General features: G+C 36.2%; 3 protein-coding genes across 10 annotated transcripts in view; 1 reads left to right on the top strand and 2 right to left on the bottom strand.

Annotated features, from left to right (window-relative positions):
* The window catches only part of arhgef10lb (Rho guanine nucleotide exchange factor (GEF) 10-like b), a 61,707-nt gene extending 59,672 nt beyond the window's left edge, over positions 1 to 2,035 (bottom strand). For 6 of the 7 annotated variants that reach the window (XM_051095819.1, XM_051095818.1, XM_051095817.1 and 3 more), the window contains exons 1-2: positions 1,730 to 2,035; positions 62 to 127 (exon numbers count right to left, since the gene is read on the bottom strand). In XM_051095819.1, the coding sequence (XP_050951776.1) occupies positions 62 to 98 (37 nt within the window). In that variant the 5' untranslated portion in view covers positions 99 to 127; positions 1,730 to 2,035. Of the gene's footprint in view, positions 1 to 61; positions 128 to 1,725 lie in introns of all 7 variants that reach the window. The other variant, XM_051095813.1, reaches the window with a different exon arrangement.
* A 2,285-nt stretch (positions 2,036 to 4,320) lies between these two features.
* On the top strand, positions 4,321 to 13,456 carry rcc2 (regulator of chromosome condensation 2). Of its 2 annotated transcripts, XM_051095822.1 has the most exons (14): positions 4,321 to 4,492; positions 4,584 to 4,880; positions 5,502 to 5,716; positions 6,178 to 6,271; positions 8,062 to 8,205; positions 9,071 to 9,202; positions 9,311 to 9,399; positions 9,502 to 9,616; positions 9,707 to 9,873; positions 9,954 to 10,134; positions 10,219 to 10,324; positions 10,420 to 10,492; positions 11,771 to 11,848; positions 11,934 to 13,456. In XM_051095822.1, the coding sequence occupies exons 3-14, from the start codon at positions 5,513 to 5,515 to the stop codon at positions 12,036 to 12,038; spliced, it is 1,488 nt and encodes a 495-aa protein (XP_050951779.1). In that variant the 5' UTR covers positions 4,321 to 4,492; positions 4,584 to 4,880; positions 5,502 to 5,512; the 3' UTR covers positions 12,039 to 13,456. The 2 variants fall into 2 exon arrangements, with proteins under 2 accessions (XP_050951779.1, XP_050951781.1); XM_051095824.1 differs by lacking the exon at positions 4,584 to 4,880.
* A 262-nt stretch (positions 13,457 to 13,718) lies between these two features.
* On the bottom strand, positions 13,719 to 14,778 carry LOC127154356 (60S ribosomal protein L22). The gene is made up of 4 exons (XM_051095826.1): positions 14,668 to 14,778; positions 14,253 to 14,360; positions 14,018 to 14,142; positions 13,719 to 13,912 (listed from the first exon to the last, which is right to left on the bottom strand). Exons 1-4 carry the CDS (start codon positions 14,677 to 14,679, stop codon positions 13,768 to 13,770), a joined length of 390 nt encoding a protein of 129 aa, XP_050951783.1. The 5' UTR covers positions 14,680 to 14,778; the 3' UTR covers positions 13,719 to 13,767.
* Between the last annotated feature and the right edge of the window lie 1,975 nt (positions 14,779 to 16,753).

Consider the following 16,753-nt stretch of genomic DNA (forward strand, 5'->3'; position numbering starts at 1 on the left):
CACGGTCACATATTTGAATAACCGAACACATCCAGAAAACAAGGAGCAGCCATGTACTAACCTTTTTCTGGAGGGTTTATAGACTGTGGAGATGCCATGAAGTTAATATGTAGTCATATCTGCACTCCTGTAAAAGAGAAAATCTTTGTGTCAACACCTGTACTCTAAAATGTACAATTTAATGTCCCTGATCACACACTGAAATATTCTAGTGAAACACAACACCCTGAAAGTGAATCGTAACTAACACCACACCTCTGGATATCAGTGAAATATGACTTTCACTGAAATTAAAGTTTTTCTTATGTTGTTCGTGGACAGCTTACTAATGGAGAAAGGGTGAAAATGTTAAATTCCTCAACAGTGCGTGGCAGATCCAGGCTTGCCTTACCAGCTGAATCCTTGCACAATTTCCCCTCCCACATTTACTGGGAAAGACTCTCAGCATGTGTCAGAGCAACACAACTCAACTGAAAGGCATGAACGGAGGGCGATACAAAGAAACTTCAGGACAGGTTTGGTTATATAAATCTGTATTTATAATAAAATTAGACATGAATTTGTTAACCACATCAGATCTCTTCCTTCCCATAATGTTTGGCGCTGATAATGTAGAGGTCATGGAGTTTGAATCCCAGGAAGCGAATACTGACTTTGGATGCACTGCTACTAAAAACTTCACAAAGTACTTGTGAAGAGTTTCTGTCCATCTTGTTTCCTGATAGATAACCCTACAGCTGTGGGTCAATGTGCTTAAATTATTCACTAGAAAGAAGGGCAGGGGCAAGACCAAGCTGAAGCCAGTGAATAGACAAAGACAAATAGCATCTTTCCTATTTCGACAGACGAAGCAAAGTTGAATGATTGAAAGTAAAGCACATGGTAAGAGCTGCAGGCCCAATGAATGGCCCAGCGACTCTTTTCAAATAAATAACACAGGCATCACCTTGGACACAGGCACAAAGACAGAGGCATCTGGACCTCCACACACATTAACTCTCCATGGCCGCTCTTTTCGCAGACACTTTTTACAATGGTATCCTTATTCACTTCCTACATTTAATCAATGTATTAGACAGCAGATCTGATAATGTGAAAGAACAAGGTTTTCTGATAAAACACTATAGCGTTGAGGTTAAAAAAATGACTAACAGGAATGGTTTGATTCAAAATGGTCATCCCACGTGAGTTGGCTCATATCAAACCACTGGGAGGTAAGGATGAAGGACAGACCATGAATCTGCTCTCAGATTAGCTTTAGCATTAAACTGATAAATACATGTCAGATTACCCTTTATATGTCACACTTATACCATAGTAAAAGTCATGCACTATTGCTGTCAGGTGAAATATAGCTTTGATTGATTGTTACTGTCCACCAGGCTTCTTAAATTTCCCTCTCGGGTCTCTATTTATGTCCATCTGTTTATCCTTAATGACAAAAAATGCTGTTTTTATCAATCGTATTAGTATCTTAGTACTCATATCACAAAGGAGCAAAACAATTTCCCTGTAAGTGAATTTACAACGTTCTTCCTTTGAAGCAATAAATCAATCAGATGGCATAACGTGGACTTATTACGCACAATCCTTTTTTCATCTGAGATGATTTCTGATTTTTATCTACAGCTTCATCACTCACTTCCCCCCCCAGTGAGGTTATGTTGCACTGTCAGATTTTCATATGTAAAACAATACAAGCTCTTTTTCCAAAGAAAGACTTACTCACAGGCCTGGCTTTACGTCCCTTAAATGTCACCCCTCTGATATTGTCCTTATTGATCACAAGCTATCAATATAAATCCATTGTCATGTCTGCTCCCATCTTTGCGCAGTGCAGCCATCTGTGAATCTACAACTGATGACACCACTGTATTATCCTCAGAAAGCACGGCAGCTGTGAAGAGCTGATTTCTAATGTTTTCTTTTAGTGAAGGAACAAGTTCTGAGACTCCCAGTCCATTAACAGACACGGCTTCTCCCACGAATATGAAAACTCTTCTCCCTCTATTCTTTTCCCTCAGTCCCTCCCTTTTTCCTTTCTTTGCACTCACTCCTTCCCCCTGCCGTACATCAGGAGAGAGCCTCCCTGCAGTATGCAAATACTCAAAGAGACAGCCAGCCAATGGTAGAGCATTAGGCCTCAAATCCAACCAATCACAGAACAGCAACTTTTTTTCAATAGTTCCATGCTGCTGGGGGGAGACACAGCATTGATAGAAGGAAAAAGAGAGGCATTAATGTGCTTGAAGACAGACAGATAGTACACATACATTCAGAAGTTAAGCATAAAAGCATTTGATTATGTTTCCTACCGTGTCAACAAACAAAATTAAAGCATGTTTAATGAAATGTAAAGGGATTTTCCCCTTTCATGTACAGAAGACATAATGCTGTGTAATGTTAAGGTGACTAAAGATAAATAAACTAAATAAAATTTAATACAGTTACGTTACTTGCAAAACACTGATTATTGTTTAATATCTTACATTTTATTTATATTTCTCTCTCTTATTCAAGTTTTCTCCCGATCAAAAACAGTCATATTTTTGCTTTACATGAACATTGTCATTGTCTTTATTAGCATTGAACAGATTGTTTTTGTCTTGAAAACCTCAATTTAAATGCCATTTTGCATGACCAGCTAACCTTCCTATGTTCAAATGCACCATACTGTATTTTCTAACATGCATGTTTCAGAAGAGAAATAATAATATCCACTGGTAAAATAAAATCCAATAGTTAGCTTTTAAACAAGGAGAAATGCTGTATGCAAACATCATATGTACAATGGGATTTAATTTCTAACCCTGCTGGAAAAAACGCCCCAGCAAAAACAGCCTTCTTTCTATCTTCCGGTTTAAGTTGGAAGTAGCTGGTTTTAGCTGGTTGGCCAGCCTGGTCATGCTGGTTTTAGCTGGTTGATCAGCTGGTCTATCAGCTAAAGAAGTGGCCAAAACCCCTCTAAAATTAGCCTGCTAACCAACTATGACCAGCTAAAACCAGCCAACCAGTTTGGGCTCGTTTAAAAAGTTTTTTTTTTTTTCAGCTTTTGTCCACATGGATCTCAATAGCGAACAGTGAATGCCTTAATAGACTCATTCTTCTCATTAACATGCGAAGAGTTCAGATGCAAAACCAGCTAAGAGCCATCTCGGTCAAAATGAGATAATGATATTGAGTGAATGCTCCTGACACATATTATACATCCATCAAATACTTTTTCTTCAAACTCGCTAAAATACCAGCCTCGGCCCAATCAGTAGTACCGGTACTTACGTAGAAACCTATACATGTGAGCCTGATAAAAATGCATTTTTTTAAAGAAAGACATCAAATGGATTTAGCTGGTTTTGCATCTGAACTCTTCTAAATATGACTTTTAATAGAGTGTTTTCATGACAGGTCATCAATCTGCAATTTTGGCAGCGCTGAATGTAAACAATGCCATTGAGCCAAACAAAACTCGCATATTTTGCTGATTATTGCTGCTGGAAATGGTCAATTATTGTTATGTACTAATGACTGTACTAATCAGTTGGACCTGGCAAAACATTTAGAGTACTATAGACTGCCAAAAGTTACAACAAATCAAGGAGAAGAGTGCAAAAAATTGTCTGAGGAAAGGCATTGGGCCAAAATGAACCTGAATTTCCAGGACAAGAATCTTGACAACATTCATGTCTGTTCCTATCATTTCTGGTGAGGTAGGGGAAATATTAGGCTAATATATTAAATACTGCTTGTATGTATCTTTACCACGTATTAACTTCAGTTTGTCAAAATAATAAGCATTTTCCTGCTTACTAAGTCCTTCTCTATATGATTTAGCACGTTTTTTTCGTGGTTTAGACAGTATAAACATAGCAGCACAACATACTCCAACCCAGTCTCGTTACAGTTCGAGTAGTACATTAACCGTGCAATCCATGCTGTTGTTTACATCTGAATATCGCCAATATGGTCACGCATCCGGGTAACTGACCAAAGTAAGTGTAAACCCTCTGTTGCACAACCTTTTTTTAAATTTCATATGGAATTTGTTTATCTGGGCCACAATAAATCACACTTACCATGCACACTCCATCTACAGAAATACGTAAACGGATATAGTTTTGCAAGAACACAAGAGCTGTAAGAACTAGAGAGGTTGTAGTCGGAAGTAGTGATAGATGCATGAATTCGGGCCATAAAAAACAATCCGATTTAAAATTGTCGGCATTCAAGTCCTCCATGAAGAAGAAATTTGTCATAATACCTCCTCCAACTCAACAGACGGCACTATAGTCTAGTCAACAGGACTCAAGATTTGTAGTTCCCTCAGCTCTGCATCCCATCCTCGTGTTTTTGTTTTGTGGACTACACGGTCACTGCCATGAAAGTTACATGGGTGTTTTAATTGTACATATAAACCTAAAATAGCATAGTATAAACAATAGAGGAAAAGCCTTCTTGAGCGCAACGTTTAACGCTTTCATTCCAAGCAACACAGGTAAACTTACATTTTTAAAGTATGAGAAACTTTCCTGTGTACTTCTACACGAATGACTTTAAAATTACGTTTAATGTGCGTTTCTTTCAAGATTTTATACTACAAGCTCCTCAAGCTCTGCGGCCAGATGTGTGGGATATAAAGCCCTGAGTGTGCGCTGCACCCACGTGGTTTGATCGCGAGGCTGCGAGTCTTTTGTTCCGAATCAATCAAAAAAACGAGGAAGACGGACAGACATAAGTAGAGCATCTGAATCAGGAAATCTACTTATATAATAATCGCATCTTCCAGCACAACGGACCAAGCCGCGGACACTTAACTCAACGCGACTATATTCCGTTGACTTAGATATTTGTATTTAAAGTAGATAGGGGAAAGTTTTACTCAGGTGAGTTATGATATTCTCGATGTTTATGATTGCGGCTTCGGATGCAAATGCAGTCTAGCATGCTAACACGGCTACGTCTGCATCATACACATATGTGAAGGTTATGTCTTTCAAATGGACTTTCCGCGGGGTGTAAGTTGATGATTTGGAGTGTTTTCACGGGACGGGGTAGATATCACACGTGGGTAAGGTTGTAGTTTAGTTACTAGTCTGGTTGAAGCAGAGCGGTGCTAGTTGGCTAACCGGCGGCTGCGTTATAAAACATAACAAAGAAACAAATGGAGACTGAGTGAGACAGACGCGTTGCTGCTGATTCTTTTGTTACAGCGCTGCTAGTATGTTAGCATAGCACGGGACCTTCGCTTTGATAACGGTTTATATGTATATCTTTACATATAAGAAGAAATAATACTCTGACATACTAATATGCAGAGCGTGTGAGTGTTTTCTTAAGGATTCTTTTGCTGTGAGATAATTGGGAATTTGAACCAGTATGGGATTTGAATCACATTGACTTTGTTTCTTCATTCGCATGTTTCGGCTCGTTTGATTCTTCTTTCTGTCCAATTCAGAGTCGGAAGAGTAAACTCTTCGCTTGATACTTTTTTGTTTTTATTGTAGGATTTTGTACTATGCCACGCAAGAAGGTGACAGATGTGTCTGGGAACGGTGGACTCAAGAGAAAACGAGGAGGTGGAAAGAAAAAGGACAGGGAGTTTAGCAGTGACGATGAGTTTGATGACTTTGAACAGGAAAACACAAAGAAACCTGGGAAACCAGCAGCTAAAGCCGGTCTGCAGCCGGTCACTGTGGCTGATGATGTGAAGGAGAAGATTGTAAGGACACATTGGCTCTCATTGCTTCTTTCTGTCTGTATAGATGCACATACAAACACATGCACACTCATACATCTTTATACACAGGCATGTGATAAAGTGTAGGCGTTTTCGCACTTTTTGATGGCCCCCTGAAAATTTAAAAGCGGCTGTATGTTTAATATGTATGAAGACTTATTTCCCCTTTTAAAAAATAGCAAGTATGATAATACAAAACTTTTTACAAATGTTTTTTGGAGATTTACTAAAATAACACATTTTTTGCTCACCATTACTGATGTGTTACGCAGATGTATAATTCTTTTAAAAATATTTTAAGTGAACACATTGACTTTGATAGCTATGAAAATGCATTTTATATTTCTGTTTATTTATTTTTTACATGGACCTCCGAGTTCCCCTCAGTTTGAAAACTCTGTTAATGGATTGTTGATTTATTTCTTGCTTTTTCTGTTGTGTAGAAACTCGAGGTCCCTAAAGTCAAGGGTCAATTGCTCATTTTTGGAGCCACCAACTGGGACCTGATTGGCAGAAAAGAAGTGCCAAAACAGCAAGGTATGATTACACGTGAGCCAGAGAAATCTGGATAACTGTATAGTTTGAGAGTCGTCTCGCCCGAATGAGTCACCCGTGTTAATCTGTTAATGGGGCATTGTGAAATCAGAATATAATTTGCGCTTTGGTTTTCTCTTGAAGATGTAGTTAAGCACTGTTTAGACAGACTTGACAGTGCTTGTATCAAAGCAAATAAAAATAGATATATCTAGCTAGATAATTTGTGATCTCACCAAAATCTAAAAACGCAAATGTTTTTGGACAGTAAGATTTTTAATGTTACCAAGCCTGCATTTTTTTTTTTTTTTTTTTTTTTTTTTTTGATCCAAAATACAGCAAAAGCAGTAATATTGTGAAATAGTTTTACTATTTAAAATAACTGCTTTCTATTTGAGTATATTTTAAAATGTAATTTATTCTTGTGATCAAAGCTAAATTTTCAGCTGTACTCCAGTCTTCAGTGTCACATGATCCTTCAAAAATGATTTTAATATGCTGATTTGCTGCTCAAGAAACATTTTTTTTTATTACTATCAATATTTAAAACATTTAAGTAATTTTCAGGGTTCTTTGATGAATAGAAAGATCCAAAAATCAACATTTATCTTAAATAAAAAAGCTTTTGTAACATAATACACTATACCATTCAAAAGCCTGGAGTCAGTATAATTTTTTGGGGGGAAAGAAATTGTGGAAATTACTACTTTTATTTAGCAAGAATGCTTTAAATTGTTTAAAAGTGATGATAAAGGCATTTATATTGTTACAAAAGATTTATTTTTTAGATAAATGCTGTTTTTCTGAATTTTTAATTCATCAAAAAATCTTCTCAGCTATTTTAGAAATGTTTTTTGAGCAGCAAATCAGAATATTAAAATTTATTTTTTTTTTTAAAAATCATGTGACTGGAGTAATGATGTTAAAAAATCAGCTTTGAAATCACAGGAATAAATTAAATTTTAAACTGTTTTTGCTGTACTTTGGATCAAATAAATGCAGGCTTGTTGAGCAGAAGAAACCTCTTTAAAAAAAACATTAAAAATGCTACTGTGCAAAAACTTCTGACTGGTAGTGTACCAGATGTTTCTTATGCTCTCTTAAGCGTTGTATTTATTTAATCAACAATACAGTAAAAACAGTTATTGTAAAATTATTTGATAACGGTTTTCTTTTTTAGTGTGTTTTTGAATATGATTTACTTCTGTGATTACAGACCGTAGTGTCACATAATACTATAATACTTTGGGAAAAATTATTCTAAAATGCTGATTTGGCACTCAAGATTATATAATATTTTTATTATATAATATCAATATTAAAAAAAAAAAACTGTGCTGCTAATATTTTTGTGGAAACTGATACTTTTTTTCAGCATTCCTCGATTGAATGTTCTAAAAAAAAGAACAGCATTTATTTGAAGTAGACTTTATTTTGTAAAAGTACTTCACAATGTCACAGTAGACCTTGTGAAGATCCTTGTTGAACAAAAACATTAATCAAAAAAAATCAACTGTTTTAAGTACACGCTGAATGTACTGCAGTGGATTTACACTTCTGTGTGAGAGAAATAAGATTTCAACTGATAACCATTGTATTTTGAACTTTAGAGTAGGGGAAATTTTGAGATACACCACAAGCATATCATGCAAAAAACAAAAAAAACAAATCGGCCAGGTGCAAAAATCAACTTCTCACTTAAAATACGAAAGAGGAAGCTTGTGGGTTGCAGTCATTTATAGAGTCTTCAGCTTTGATAGACTTTTCATGTGCGTCTGTGTGTGCTTTTGCAGCTGCTTTCAGGAACCTTGGCCAGAATCTGTGGGGCCCACATCGCTATGGATGTCTCAATGATGTCCAGGTTAGCTGTGTGGTGTCTGGACCCTGTGCTGCTCACAGTCTCATCATCACCACAGAGGGCAAACTCTGGAGCTGGGGTAAGTGTCTGCTCAAAGAATGGTCTTTTCTGTTTTATTTAGGATTTTAACCCAGCCTTCACCAAAACACCAAAGACACAACTTGGTCTTTAAAGAAAAGAATTCAAGAAAGTGTCTTAAGAACTTGTCTGACCACCTAGCAGTTAGCCAAGCGGTGATCAGTCTTATTTTTTGGATTCAACACATGCTAGTCTGTTATATAACCAAATTAAAAATATGACCAGTCTTAAAGAAAAAAGTTAGATGACTAACTTGTAAGACTAGTCTAAACCTTTTATGCAACTGGCCCCTGAATGTTGTCTTATTAAAGATGTTTGATGACTAAGTGTAGAATAAATCATTTATAAAAAATGTTTAACATTTTTAGGCAACCGTTCGATTTGTTTTGTGTGTGTGCAACAAATCACTTATCAGTGCAGCATCAAAAATACAGTGAAAATGCTAATAATATTATGAAATATTACTATTTATTTATTTTAATATATTGTAAAGTGTAATTTATTCCTGTGAGAACAAAGCTGAGGGCATTTTTAGCATCATTACATGATGATTCATTCATGATTTAGTGATCCATTAACATTTATTTTTATGTTGAAAATAGTACTACAAAATTTTTGTGGAAACCTTGATGATTTCTCCCCCAGTGTTTTTGCTGAATAGACTGATCAAAAACAACAGTAGGCCTATTCATTTGGAATAGAAGTCTTTAATATATTCACCCCAATTGACCCCAATCTATTGAATGGTACTGCATATATTTTCTCATATAGTAACACTTGGTCACTAAACTAATATAGGATCCAGCCATCTTTATAAAAGTAAACTAAATTTAAAAATATTAATTTCTGTCTCTGGTTCCTTTCAGGTCGTAATGAAAAGGGACAATTGGGTCACGGTGACACTAAACGATTGGAGGCTCCAAAGCTAGTTGAGGGCCTTGGGGAGGAAGTGATTGTAGCAGCTGCTTGTGGTAGAAACCACACCATGGCATTAACAGGTAAGCAAACATTGCTAAATGTGATATGTTTGTCATATAATTGCCTTTATTAGAATTGTTGCATCGTTGTTAACTGTGAATGTGGTGTTCTTATGCTTTGCCTCACAGAAAATGGTACTGTCTATTCCTTTGGAGAAAACAAACTGGGGCAGCTAGGTCAGGGAAATCAGACAGATGCTGTGCTCAGCCCAGCTACAGTAAGACTCTCCCTGGATTTAACTTGTTTAATGGAGCTTTAATGGAACATGTTATTTGTATTTCTAATGATCCACAAAACATCTGCATTGATTTACCAACAGATCCAGTATAACGGGCAGCCAATAGTCAAAGTGGCCTGTGGTGCAGAGTTCAGTATGATTGTAGACTGCAAGGGGAACCTTTATTCTTTCGGTTGCCCGGAATACGGCCAGCTAGGTATGTAACACTGTAGAACAAAGGAGCTTAACTGAAATAGTCACCAAATATGTTCAGAATAATAACTCTTTTTGTACTTTTATCTAATAGGGCATAACTCAGATGGAAAGTTCATCGCCCGTGCCCAGCGCATTGAGTTTGATTGCGAGCTGATCCCAAGACGGGTGGCCATTTTCATTGAGAAGACCAAGGATGGCCAAGTGCTTCCTGTGCCTAATGTCGTGGCTCGGGATGTAGCATGTGGGGCCAATCACACAGTGAGTAGCAAGTTTGTGGATTGTGTTGCAAGTCAGACATGGATGAATTATGACTGATTTGTATTGTTGCGTCTACATAGCTGGTGCTAGATTCCCAAAAGCGTGTGTTTTCATGGGGATTTGGGGGATATGGACGACTAGGCCATGCTGAACAGAAAGACGAGATGGTCCCTCGATTAGTCAAGCTCTTTGACTTCCCTGGCCGTGGAGCAACTCAGATATACTGTGGCTATCAGTGTTCCTTTGCTGTCAGTGAAACAGGTAAGCACGTAATTCCTCTCTGGGTTAAAACAAAACCTAGTACCAATCGTATGTTGGTGGTTAATGCTGCTTGTCTTTCCTCAGGTGGTCTGTTTTTCTGGGGAGTGACGAACACGTCCCGTGAGTCCACCATGTACCCCAAAGCTGTGCAGGATCTGTGCGGATGGAAGATTCGCAGTCTGGCGTGCGGGTAAGTAAAGACAGAGGATTTTAAAAATGTGTTTTATAAAACATTTTGAAATGTTTGTAGAATATTAATTAGATGTTGTCTATAACTCCTTTCAGGAAAAGCAGTATTATCATAGCAGCTGATGATAGCACCATTAGCTGGGGACCATCGCCCACATTTGGAGAGCTGGTATGTTTATCCGTTTTCTGTTAAAGCCTGTCAAAGAATTAAGTCAATAACTACACAAAAGTTTAGAGTCAAAATCTTATATCATGATGCGAGTAATTTATTTCACGTTAACTTTGCTTTAAGGTCTTTGAAATCAACATTTAATACCATAGAAATTACAAAAAAACTAATGCTAGCCTAACTTAAAAAAAAAACTACACACACAAACTCACTGAAGACAGTGATTTAAATGAGAATAAGAAACTAATTACAAGCAACAGGACAAAAAACTACAGTAGAACAAATGAATAAGAAATGCTACATGAAAGTTTTCAAATGTATAAAAACATATTTAAAATGCAAATTTATTCTTCACTATGTAAATTAAATATTTCTAATTTGAGTTACAAAAGTGATTTAGTCATAAGCAGTGACAGATTTTCTCCTTTTTTTTGTTTGATTAACATGAATCACAAACAGCAGGAATACAGTTGAGGTCAAAAGTTTACAAACACATTGCAGAATCTACAAAATGTTAATTATTTTACCAAAATAAGAGGGATCGTACAAAATGATATATTTTATTTAGTACTGACCTGAATAAGATATTTCACATAAATAGTCCACAAGAGAAAATAATAACTGAATTTATAAAAATGTCCCCATTCAAAAGTTTACATGCACTTAATTCTTAATATTGTGTTGTTACCTGAGTGATCCACGGCCGGGTTTTTTCTTTTTTTTCTTTAAGTAATAGTTGTTTATGAGTCTTTTGTTTGTCCTGAAAGGTTAAACTGCCCAATGTTTTTCAGAAATATCCTTTAGGTCCCACAATTATTTTTTGGCTTTTCAGCATTTGTGTATTTGAACCCTTTCCAACAACCCTTTTTTTTTTGTTGAGATGCATCTTTTGCACACTGAGGACGACTGAGGGACTCATTACAGCAACAATTACAGCAGGATGCTTCAGAAGGAAAAACGACACATTAAGAGCCAGGGGTGTAAACTTTTGAACAGAATGAAGATGTGTACATTTTTCTTATTTTGCCTAAATACCTTTTTATTTTATTTTTTTTATTTACTTATTTTTTCCATTTATTACTGCCTTTCAGAAGCTCACACAAGTTAAATTGACCCTGATCTTCAAATTCAAAAAGTTTTCACCCCTGACTCTTAATGCATTGCATTGCATTTCCTTCTGAAGCATCAGTGAGCATTTGGGCTTAAGAGACTTCCTTCAACAAGTCTATACATAGTAAAAGACTGCAGGTTTCTCATATTTAAATTTGGCATTTTTAGGGCTATGGTGACAACAAACCCAAGTCGTCCACCACTGCTCAAGAGGTCAAAACTCTGGATGGCGTGTACTCGGAACAGGTGAGTTCTGCTGTCAAAATCGTGCCTCATATCCTCCCAAAATTATATAGGGATATGGCTATGCAACTGAAAACTGTCATTTCAGGTGGTGATGGGCTATTCACACTCCCTGGTTATTGCTCGGCAAGACACGGAGCAGGAGAAAGAAAAGCTCAAGAAGCTTCCCGAATACAACCCACGCACACTCTGATCGGACATCACTCATCCGTTTTTCTCCAGGGGCTTTTTGTTTTTTTTTGTTTTGTTTTTTTTAAATTGAATGCCTCTTCTCACTAGGTCACCTGGGTAATAATTTTGTTTGGGATGGGATTGTTTATTTCTCCTTTATTTTTGGACATCATATTACATTTTTGAAAGACAAGACACATGTCGGATAAAAAAGTATGAAAGAAGTCAAATTAACTGATCCTGTCTAGGCTCGGGCGTTTCAGAATGGTTATTGTTTTAATTTCACAATAGAGCCAGCAACTGCTCAGAGCACTCGGGATTCCACTGGATCCATCCCCTTTACTTATACATTCCTAATGGAAGTGTATTACAGATTGTTTTGTTGGTGTTTATATTTCCATAACGATGACTGTGAGATCCATGTCTGCTCTCTTCCAAAAACTGGTGCTAAATCATTCTAATGCAGACTATCAATGGGCTAATGGTTGACTAAAAGACAAACTCACTCCATTCTTGTGCCTTTTTAAGTGAGATGATTCAGGCTGAGAAAGTTCAGTTAGTCCTATGACAACTCAAGTGTTATGGGGCACTTTATCTTTTAAACATCACTCTCATTACTTCCAGCTCCATGTTATCATCACCATACATAAGAACATCATTCTCCTCAAGACCACGTAGCTATATGTAAGACACAGACTCCTGTTAATCTGATCAGGGAAGTATTATCAACTCCTGCAATGCAAATGAGACATCAGCTGTGAGATTTTTATTCAATTCATTCACTTTTTTAGAAATGTAAGTCATTAATGTTCACGACCTTGCTAGTATTGTAAACTACAGAAATGCTGTTCTCATGTGTTGATGTTAGCATGTTTTGGAAATAATGGATTTGATGTTGAGAAGAGTAGGATTGTCCCATCATCTGGGACCACAGTGTCTTTACAGAGCATCATTTCATGCAATATGTCGAATACTGTGCCATTTCTTTGTGTTCACCTGGGCTTAAACTGTGATCACATTTGTTATGTTTCATAATCTGTAAGTCCGTACAAGAATCCATCCACAGTTTGTGGGCGAGCAACAAGCTCATGTGTTTTATGTTCTATAATTTTAAATTGTGTACTTAAGAAATGTTCATTTGTTTAGGCAGTGTATGTCCAGGAACTGGAATTCCAACTCCTATTCTGAATTCTAAAATGTTTTTTTTTTTTCTTAATATTAAATAAAGGTTCATGTAAGTTGGTATATGCCGTTGCATTTTTTTCCATCCATGCATATGTGGCTTTTAGCCAAAAAAAGTCTGCTGATATCTTAGTTGGCATTAAATGAAAATTCACCCTATTTATTTTTCAAATGCATGTTACAGGTGTTATGAACAATTCATCTGAGCATGTTGAAAAAATCTTTGTAATGTTTAATTAAAGTATCAATTGGACCTTTTATTTCTCGACTTTATTTTGACTACTCTGCGAGCTCCTCTTCCTGCACTTTTGTGTATATAAAACCAAATCTGTTTTAACTACAAATATTGTTACGTAATGTTATACACCAATATACAGGACTGATCTGATGCCACTTCAGAGTTTAAAAGTATTTCTAGTGGACATGTATGAATAAATACATAAAATGTAGTCTTGTATGAATTTATTTAAATGTTAAAAAAAAAGCGCAATGATAAAAAACTACATCTGGATACATAAAATGTAGTCGGATATGAATTTATTTAAACGTTTAAAAAAAACAGCAAGAATTTAATCTTCATCCTCCTCTTCTTCCTCATCTTGGTTGATCTGGAAGTAACGAAGCTCGTAGCTTTCTTTAGTGTTGGCCACAACACGCAACCAGTCTCTGAGATTGTTCTTCTTTAAGTATTTCTTCGTGAGGTATTTCAGATACCTGCAGAATAGACAAGAACGGTGGAATAAAATGTAAAAAGTTGCAGTTAAAAATAAAATAATTGGCAAAACAAAGTCAAGATGTGTCACAAAAAAACACACACACCTCTTGGAGAAGGGCACCTCAGAAGAAACTGTGATTTTGCTCTTGCTTCTTTCAATGGTGACCACTCCACCTCCCAGGTTTCCTGCTTTCCCGTTGACTTTAATGCGCTCCTGTAGGAACTGCTCCTGTAACCACACATGCAAATGACAAGTCACAAACTGGCGGTTATCTGACCTCATCGATACAGTAAAACCGTTTTACATAATTAGGCTTTATAAGCACTTTATCTACTCACAAAGTTAGCAGCATCCATAATGCCATCTTCAACGGGATGCGTGCAGTCCAGTGTGAACTTCAGGACCTGCTTCTTCTTCTTTCCACCTTTAGAGCTCTGCTGCTTCCTCTGCAATTAAATTATCAAAAGTGTACACTATCAGTCTTGTGTTTGTGACAGTCATGTCACTATCATCAGAATAACAAAACAACAGTGCAAGAGTTGCAGAGTTGCGCGCAAGATTGCGTTCATTCAGTGATATATACATGGGATTCATTCAATGATATTTAACGATTGATTTACGGGTACTGGGTTATTGCTAAACTTATGTTGCGACAGCGATAGTGTTTAATGTGCAATCTCGAATGATTAGTGTACGTGATAATGAGTGGAACGTCTGTTATTTTATTCACTAGGTCCGTGTGTTCGAACTTACAACAGGCGCCATAGCCAGAGATTTCGTCGAAAGGAAGAACCACGACTGCGCGATCGTGACGTCACAGACTGTTTAATCTAGCTCTGATGTAATCGATGTGTTCGATTTGTCTGTTGTTGGAGAAAGTCTTAATTTACTCTGTGTACGATTTAACCACTGTGACCCTAGATCACAAAACCAGTCATAAGGGTCAATTTGTCAAAATTGAGATTTATGCATCATCTGAAAGCTGAATAAATAAGCTTTCCATTGATGTATGGTTTGTTAGGATAGGACAATATTTGGTCGAGATACAACTATTTTAAAACCTGGAATCTGAGGGTGCAAACAAATCAAAATACTGAGAAAATTGCCTTTAAAGTTGCCCAGATAAAGTTCTTAAAAATGTATATTATTAATCAAAAATTTACAGTATCTATATCCTCATGGAACATGATCTTAGTTTCCTAATGATTTTTGCCATAAAAGAAAAATCAGTAATTTTGAGCCATTCAATGTATTTTTGGCTATTGCTACAAATGTACCTTAAGACTGGTTTTGTGGTCCAGGGTCACATATAAAAATATGACTTTTTATCCAATGGAACACAAAAGGAGACGTTTGAATAACATCTATTTTACCTTAACTTGTAACCCACAGATAACAGTCATTTCTTGACTAATTTGGAGTGATTAGAGGATGAGGAAATGATGACAGAAATTAAGAATTCAGAAGTTAAATGCTTTTTAATGTGAACAGGCGTTCCCCTAAGTTCAGGTGTTGATCTTTTATAGAAAATTACCCACAACTTATATTTTTACACGTACAGTTGAGTTAAAAAGTTTATACACCTTGCAGAATCTGCAAAATGTTAATTTTATCAAAATAAGAGGGATCATACAACATGCATGTTATTGTTTATTTAGTACTGACCTGAATATAATATTTCACATAAAAGATGTTTACATAAAGTCGACAAGAGAAAATAATTAGTTTAATTTATAAAATCACCCTGTTCAAAAGTTTACATACATACATACTGTGTTGTTACCTAAATGATCCACAGCTGTTTTTTTTTTAGTGATAGTTGTTCGTGAGTCCCTTGTTTGTTCTGAACAGTTAAACTGTCCGCTGTTCTTCAGAAAAATCCTTCAGGTCCCACAAATTATTTGTTTTTTCTGCATTTTTCTGTATTGAACCCTTTCCAACAATGACTGTATGATTTTGAGATCCATCTTTTCACACTAAGAACAACTGAGGGACTCATATACAACTATTACAGAAGGTTCAAACACTCACTGATGCTCCAGAAGGAAACACTTACATTAAGAGCCGGGGGTAAAAACTTTTTGAATTTGAAGTTGGGAAAGTTGGGAAACCTGTAAATATCTCCTGTAGCTTCTGAAGGGCAGGACTAAAAAAAAAAAAAAAAAAAAAAAAAAAAAAAGATGTTTAGGTGAAATAAGAAAAATGTGCACGTTTTCATTCTGTTCAAAAGTTTCCACCCCTGGCTCTTAATGCATTGTGTTTTCTTCTGGAGCATCAATGGGCGTTTAAACCTTCTGTAATAGTTGCATATGAGTCCCTCAGTTGTCCTCAGTGTGAAAAGATGGATCTCAAAATCACACAGTCATTGTTGGAAAGGGTCATAATACACAAAAATGTTGAAAAACCAAAGAAGGATTTTTCTGAAGAGCAGTGGGCAGTTTAACTGTTCAGAACAAACAAGGGAATCATGAACAACTATCATTAAACAAAAACCACAGCTGTGGATTAATACACGTAACAACACAGTATTAAAAATCAAGTGTATGTAAACTTTAAACAGGGTATTTTCTCTTGTGAACTATATGTAAACACCTTGTACATAAAATATCTTATTTAAGTCAGTACTAAATAAGAAATAACATGCATTTTGTTTAATCCCTCTTATTCTGGTAAAGTAATTAACATTTTGCAGATTCTGCAAGATGTTTTTAAACTTTTGACCTCAGCTGTATATATGAAAAGATCTAATGAACTAATGTTTTGAGTAACAACATTATTCTGATATGACATGTTAGTTTGCATGTGTTTAAGCAGGATATACTGTGTGATTTAATTTTAG

The sequence above is a fragment of the Labeo rohita genome, chromosome 23 (assembly GCF_022985175.1).
Source record: "Labeo rohita strain BAU-BD-2019 chromosome 23, IGBB_LRoh.1.0, whole genome shotgun sequence".
NCBI lineage: Eukaryota > Metazoa > Chordata > Actinopteri > Cypriniformes > Cyprinidae > Labeo > Labeo rohita.

Coding starts and splice junctions, on each gene's coding strand:
- rcc2 (XM_051095822.1), top strand. CDS start 5,513: ATGCCACGCAAGAAGGTGACAGATGTGTCTGGGAACGGTGGACTCAAG. Junction 8,206..9,070: donor GGGCAAACTCTGGAGCTGGG/GTAAGTGTCTGC, acceptor GGTTCCTTTCAG/GTCGTAATGAAAAGGGACAA. Junction 9,203..9,310: donor CCACACCATGGCATTAACAG/GTAAGCAAACAT, acceptor TTTGCCTCACAG/AAAATGGTACTGTCTATTCC.
- LOC127154356 (XM_051095826.1), bottom strand. Junction 14,143..14,252: donor TTATGGATGCTGCTAACTTT/GTGAGTAGATAA, acceptor GTGTGGTTACAG/GAGCAGTTCCTACAGGAGCG. Junction 13,913..14,017: donor GAGGTGCCCTTCTCCAAGAG/GTGTGTGTGTTT, acceptor TCTATTCTGCAG/GTATCTGAAATACCTCACGA.